This window comes from Helianthus annuus, chromosome 6 (genome assembly GCF_002127325.2).
Source record: "Helianthus annuus cultivar XRQ/B chromosome 6, HanXRQr2.0-SUNRISE, whole genome shotgun sequence".
Classification (NCBI taxonomy): domain Eukaryota; kingdom Viridiplantae; phylum Streptophyta; class Magnoliopsida; order Asterales; family Asteraceae; genus Helianthus; species Helianthus annuus.
In genome coordinates, this window is record NC_035438.2 from 69036310 (window position 1) to 69044097 (window position 7788).

A 7788-nucleotide genomic window follows, 5' to 3' on the forward strand; every position below is an offset into this window, starting at 1 on the left:
TAAAAAATCCAGGTATCCGTACAATTTAATTAACCATGATTAGTGCTTAATGATTGTTCTGAATTACAAATGACTGCTTTCTGATTACTACATCATACTTACATGTGCATCACATATTGCATATTGTCACATCATTATTACATGCAAACTTTATTGTCATAAACGATGCACAAATCACAGTTAGCACAGTTAGCGGATAACTCAGAAAAATGCTGACGAAGTTCAGTACATAGACAGACAGTGTTTTGAGACCCAGTATGGGCCAGAGACTAAGTACTACACTGGTATGGTGTGTAGGGAAGTAAGGACCATAGAACTGCATGCCTAAGTGATAGTTTAAGTGTCGGAAAGTGCCTAAAACCCACATAAAGTGCTGAATTCAGCATAAATCGGCAAAAATCAGCTTTTTAACAAGCTAGTTACATGCAAAAATATGACTAAATGGTCCTGAATGCTTTCCTAAGTGTCGGGAATTAAAAGTGTCACAAAAGGGTACATAAAGAACACTAAACGGTATAGTTTGACACTTTAACGAACCGGTATCTAACCGAACAACCGGACACTACCCGAATCACTAAAATTATACTAGAAGCACTGTTTTAATATTTCTGAGCTAGTTATGATCCCCGAACACCCTAACACACTATATAACACATAATACACATAACACCTAACTATTACACTTGAAATCTAACTAGATTACATAACGATCCATCACAACCCAACCTAACCCTATACCCCCCCATGGTGGACGGTCACCAAGGGTGTGGCCCACCCTTGATCACACTTGATCTCCTTAGATTTGGTTAGTGGATTTGTTGTGTACTTATGGGACAATTAACCATTGGATAAACTCCTAATATGGTTATAAGTATAACCTTGAAGTTCATAATTCTCTCATCTCTCACACATTAACACACACACAAAATCCTCTCTCCCTCTCCTCCATTCTCGGCCGAGATCAAGTCCCCACACCACCACCTTCATTCAATCTTGTTCATCCATTCCATACACTCACAAAGGTGCTAGAAGGTCTACAAAGGAGCTTGGTGGTCTTGGAGATTCAAGGACCTTTCTCATTTGCTATTATCCATCACATTTGCCACCTTCATCTTCTTGAGTTCTTCCCTAGCCCTTGTGCTAGTAGTAAGCTCCTTGTCACTTGAATTTACTCCTTATTTAGTTGGTTAAAAGATGATATGTGATGATAATCATGAAGAACCTTAAAGAACATAATCAAGAAACATGAACATAAGCTTGATATATGATGAAATCTTGATGAAACTAAGTTGTTTATGTTATGAATGCTTGTTGATCATTGATTTGTTTGTAAAGATGATGTTGATCATCATAGCATCTTGCTAAATCATGATTAGAAACATAGTTTAGCAAGATGAGAAATGTAAGAAGTTGTAGGATGAAAGATCATCCACCCCTAAATCATGAACTTGAAAAGAATACTTGATTTCTTGAAAAATAATAATCAAAGCGAGTTAATAATCATATTGATCTAAGATTTATGAATGGTTTTTCAAAAAGAACCAAGTTCAAAATATGATTTTTAGTAGATCTTGGTTCTTACTTAAACATACATTATTTTTGGTGATAAAACAAGTGTAGAAACACTTGTGAAGCAAGAAGATTTCATAAAGAAATGTTTTTGTAAAACATGTTTACAAGTTGTAAACACCTAAATCTTTCAAGAACGAAACTTTTAAAGAAGTAAACACATTTTAAAGCGTAACTAAACCTACTAAACACTCTACCAAGTTACTACAAGTTTTTATGAAAGTTCAAGTTCATGATTGCTATGTAAATTGCACTTGGTAGGTGTAGATTGATTGTTGATTGTTCATGATGATTTTAAAAAGAAAAAGATATGCTTTGATAGCATGGACACCTCCATTTTTAGGGGAAACTATGGCAAAATTTTCTAAAAATATAAACACTTAGAAAAATATTTTCAAACAAATATTTACAAGTATATTTTGACCATGAGTTTTCAACATAAACCTTGCCATAAATTTTGTTACAAAAATACAAATATTGGAAGTTGGTTTTGATAAATAAAAATGGATAAATATATATTTAGAATATATATATATATATATACACACATTAAAGACATGATGTGTGTGAATATTTATATATTTTGTGTATTAGTTATATTATTTTAGGGTTGAAATAATATAACTTAACAAAATACCGAGAAAATTACATTCTAAAATATTACCAAAAATCTCATGGAACAAAAATACAAGTTTCACACATAATATTGTGAAACTGAACGAAAGAACGTAACTTACAAAATATTTCGGAAAATACCTTTATAAATATATTTTTGGTAAATAATATTTTGGATACAAGAAATGAAAATATGATTTTTGTAAATATTACCAAGTTATATCATATTATTGACAAGGAGAAAATATATTACTTTTGGGAAGTAAAAATATATTTTCTTGGAATATTTAGAAGATATATGATTTTTGGGAAAAATATATATTTTCTTGAAAAACATTATTTTGGACAAAATAAGTTTAAATATATTTTCTAAAGTTAGACTTGAAAATATATTATTTTGGAACTACAAATACAAGAATACGAATACACATGTATAAGATACCCACATCCTTGGCGGTTGGGAGGACCGTGGAATATCCCCCCCCCCCTCCCATCCTTGGGAAGGAAATATAAATATAAATACTCGAGAAGTATTATTACAAAAATATTGTTTAACAATTATTCCAAAATTAAATATAATTTAAAGTTAAAATAATTATTATTTTAACAAGTAATTATAACTTGGAATAATATGGAAGTCATAAAAGAGACGTAACTCAAAAACGTTAACACTAAGTCAAGGCACGACCCGTTCGTCTAATAGACCCTAGTACATTGTAGGTAGTCGTGTTTGCTGAAGGGATTTGAGTTACGAGTACAGAAGACGCAAAACTGTGAGTTCATGTCCCCCTTTTCTTTTAACTGTTTTCAGTTTTATAACTTCGGGGGTGAAATACATGTTACAATTGTTTACAAACGTTTTATACATGGTATGGTTAGCTAAGGAGGGTTACTACTTGATTATGTGAGTGGTGGGTACAACACTTAAGGCCATTAATCCTCATCGTAGGACCAAGGGACATGAGTGATAGATCTATTTGGGGGTAGCGAGCCCACACCCATGAGGACCAGGGTGGCCCATGTGGTGACTATGTCCACGTACTAATGTCGTGGCAAAATCCGCTAGGTTTGAGTTTTCCTGCACCATTTCACACATACCATTGGCCTTGCAAACCATTGGTGATCTGTTTTTCCTTATTGCTTCATATCAGGGCTTACATACATACAGACATACTTTAAAGGTTTATTCATACACACGAACAATCACATGAACTCGCTCAACTTTTGTTGATGTTTTCAAATTACATGTATTTCAGGGAACTAAGTGGATCTGGCAGGTGTTTGCATGTTTCAAGCTGCGTCATGAATAAAAGATGTCATCCAAGGTAATTAGGGTTTAGGAGATGTATCTTAATCCTGGACGAGATACATGGTTCTAAACTCGGTTTTATTTAAAGTCTTTTGTCGAGTCTTCGTGAACTCTTTAAACATGTTGCATGGGTTGTAATTTAAATTTGGAGTCTACGTTTCAGACAATTTATGTTGTGGTATTTTCAAACTTAATTTATGGATGAACATCTAATGGTTTTATCATATAGCGTTGTTATGATTGAATGCTATGGTATTAAGAAAGTCACACCATAATCACACTTCCGCAAAAGTCAGGGTTTGACAGCTTGGTATCAGAGCTTCGATCGTAGCGAACTAGGATTCTTTCTCGAGTCTAGACTACGATCATTAGGGCTTTCATGAAAATATTTTCACAACATGTTTTCATTGCATACACAAAACGCGCAGATCCAGGAGACAAACATTTTTACTAACAAAAGACACGAAACACATTTCAAAGTTTATGTTCATAATTCAGTCTAAGACTGGGAAGCTTAGTCTGAGAGACTAGGTAGGTCAGTTTGAGAAACTGGGGAGGTTTAGTCTGAGAGGCTAGGTAGTGCAGTCTGAGAGGCTGGGTGGGATAGTATGGGAAGACTAGGATGAATACATGCTTACATTGTTACTACTTACATGCTTATTTGATGATTGTTGATATATGTGCATATGTTGTGATTATTTTGATTACAGACACCATGTCCTCATCTGAGAGTGGACTGTCAAATACAGTTGACCCCATGGCCATTGTTTCGAAAGATGAGATTGTCCCAGACCCTGAGATTTTTACCTCTGACACTGAGAGTGACGATGACGATGATTTCCAGCATTTTGCATTACCTGACTTTGGCGACATTGTACCGCGTGCTGATGGTTTACCCGACGAGGATCTCTTTCTTGTTCCTATTCCTGGCTAGGACCATCTCATCCTCGGACATTCATGCCGTGGTTCTGATCCTCGCCCCTTTTCCTCTTGCGGCTTTTCCTCTCGAGGATTTGCCTTTTGATGCTTTGTCTGATGATGATGTCGATCTTTTTATTGAGGGTCCCCCTGAGGATGCCCAGGATGATGGAGTTCCAGTCGATGATGTCGTAGTTGTTCCACTTGTCGAGATTCCTATCGTTGAGATTTCGTCTGATCATTCTGGTCCCGATTCTTTCGAGTCTGTGTCGTCCACTACTTTGCACGCACTGGGATTGCAGCGTTACCCCACTTATTCTGATTCTGACACGGCTATGTCTGCCGCACCTATTCCTCCACAGGAATTTGAGTTTGATGACGAGTTTGATCTTGACATTGATCCTGAGCATGAGATTGACTTTTTCCCGACGATCAGCCTTTTGATGCACTCGCTGATCTCGAGCTGATGCCCGCTGATCCTGAGCAGGCACCAGCCGACCCGGAGCCTATGCTTGCACCCGAGCCTATACTTGCTCATGATCCTCTGCCTGAGCATGACCCTGTACCTGTTGGTATACCTGTTGTTGCACCACTTGTACCCAATCCGATCCCTGCAGCCGCTGACCATGCTCATTTTGCTGCTTAGATAGATCCCCGTTACTCATTCACCCACAATGGGTGGATAGAGGATGATGACGATATGCCTCCTTTTGTTGAGCCTGTTACTCCCCCACCTGCACCTACACATGCACCTGTTGACGTTGCCCCGTTTCACCCACATGTGTCTGATATGCACCGCACTGACCTGACGATCACATTCTTATAGGATATCCCTCCACCCCGTCCAGGGGAAGGTCCATCCAGCCAGCAGTCTGGCCATGTTCCACCTGTGTCAGCAGCTTTTCCCTTCATGCCTCAGTTTTCACCTGCTACTCATTTTGCTTCTGCACCATCAGGCGAGCCACTCATATGGTTTCCGCCGAACATTATGCCAGTTTCTGATCCATACCATCCTTCACACTACACTGGTTACACGAGGGATGACTTACTCCTGTCCTTGCAGCTTCAGCAGGAGATTTTGTGTCGTAGAGTCATGGAGCTAGAGAGGATTCCACGTCCTCCACCTTGTACATGTCCGTCACCATTTGCGACTCCACCTGCTCCTCTTCTGCCATACCCAGATTTTGACGTGCGATTTCTTACTATGGAGCAGCAGATTAGTTATCTGTTGCGTCGTGTTCATGCTCTTGAGGAGGAGTTAGCGCATGTGCGCGGTTTACTTTTCGTTCCTCCACCTCCTCCTCCTCCACCATCAGCATAGCCGGTTTTTGGTCTTATGCAGGTCGCTTACTTTTGATGAGAGTGTCGCTATTGAGCCCAATTTGCATAGCCTTTTGAAGACCACTTTTGACTTTTGACTGTTGTAGATTGATTGACATTTTGGACAAGGGTGATGTGACCCTGTAGTTCCTTTTGATGTATGGTACATTGTAGAACTTGTAAAACTGTATTTGTGGTCGATGATATATGAAAGCTCAATCGCAATATTCTCATTAGATGCATTGTTGAAATACTTGTTTGTGTTGTGATTGGGATGTTATATGCTTACTTGCGTTGATAAATGCTATTACGTATACATGTAATGTACTTACTATACTTATTATGACCTGACCAATACAATCTTCTTTAGAAGATGCCTCCTAGAAGAGAAACTCGATTGCCCACCACAGAGGCTGAGTTACAAGAACGGATTTCACAAGCGATAGCACAGCACGAGGCCCTGCGCTCTGAACATGGTGGGGGTACCTCAGGAAATAACCCACCTCATGGTAATGTTTAAGTCGCTAAAGACACATTACGTTACATTTGGATATTCCATGTGCGTTCGCTAATGCTTTCTGTGAATGATGTTGCTTGTACAGGCTGTACCTATAAGCAGTTCCTCGACTGTAAGCCTCTGAATTTCGAGGGCACCGGGGGTGCTGTAGCTTTCGTCAGATGGGCGAAAAAGACCGATTCTGTGCTGAGAATGAGCAAGTATGCGCTGGAGCACCAAGTCACCTACATCTCGGGACTTTTTCTAGACGACGCTCTATCATGGTGGAATCTCCAAGTTCAAACCTTGGGAGAAGAGGCTGCATATGCCATGTCATGGGATGAAATGAAGGAACTCATGCGCAAGAAATATTGTTCAAGGGCTGAGATACAGAAATTGGAAACTGAGTTTTGGAACCTCAAGATGGATGGTCCAAAGATTGCTGAATACGTGCTGAGATTTCACGACTTATCTCGCGTCGTTCCTTACATGGTTGATCCGGAATTCAAGCGCATCGAGCGTTTTATTTGGGGATTAGCACCCCAAATCATGAGCATGGTGACGACGTCAAAGCCTGCCACGATCACTGAGGCTATTGATCTGAGTGTGGCACTAATGGAAGAAGCGATCAGGTTGAACAAGTTTTCGATCTCTGACCAGAAGAAGACGGAGACTCACGTTGAGTCATCAGGCGAGAACAAAAGGAAGTTCTCAAACTTCAAGAAGGGTACCAGCAGTGCTAACAAGAAGAAGGATGTGAACCCACCAGCCGAAGTCAAGACTGGTGCTGAAAAACAAAGGAAAAGGATATATGGACACTCTGGCCAAATGTGATGTGTGCCAGTACCATCATGCCGGCCAGTGCAGAGTTAGGAAATGTGAGTCTTGTGGGAAGGTTGGTCATTCGAAGGAGACGTGCTAGGCTGGTACTGGTTGTGGTAATGGTGGTCAGAGAGGGTATGGCAACGGGAATGGAAATGGTAACCGTAGTGGAAATGGGTATGGAAACCGCAATCAAGGAGGAAATGGCGGTAATGGAAATCGTGGTGGTTTTGGAAATCAAGCTGGTAGTGGAAACCGTGGAGCGAACAACAACCAAGGTGGTAATGGAAATGGAAATGGTCGGGGACCAGGTTGCTTTAACTGTGGAGATGTGGGGCATTTCAAGAAAGAATGCCCAAAGATCAACCAAGCTCAGGGAAGGGTTTTCAACATCGGAGCTAGGGAAGCTCGCCAGGATCCGAACGTAGTCACTGGTACGTTCCCTATCAACCAACGCTTTGCATCTGTACTGTTTGATACTGGTTCCGATTATAGCTTTGTATCCCTAGAATTTAAGAATATGCTTGGGTTAGCTGCTAGTAAGCTAGATATTCCGTATTCGATAGAACTAGCTAATGGAAAGCTAGTAGAAGCAAATGAAGTCATTAGAGGTTGCGTGATAGAACTCGGGGAGCACGAGTTTACGCTTGATCTTCTGCCAGTCGAGTTGGGAAGCTTTGACGTGGTAGTCGGAATGGATTGGTTATCAAGTAACCGAGCGGAGATCGTATGTCACGAA

General features: G+C 39.9%; 1 protein-coding gene across 1 annotated transcript; it reads left to right on the plus strand.

Annotated features, from left to right (window-relative positions):
* The first annotated feature begins 4877 nt into the window (after positions 1–4877).
* On the plus strand, positions 4878–5732 carry LOC110944827 (proline-rich protein 36-like). The gene is made up of 2 exons (XM_022186471.1): positions 4878–5006; positions 5238–5732. The coding sequence occupies exons 1-2, from the start codon at positions 4878–4880 to the stop codon at positions 5730–5732; spliced, it is 624 nt and encodes a 207-aa protein (XP_022042163.1).
* Positions 5733–7788: the final 2056 nt, after the last annotated feature.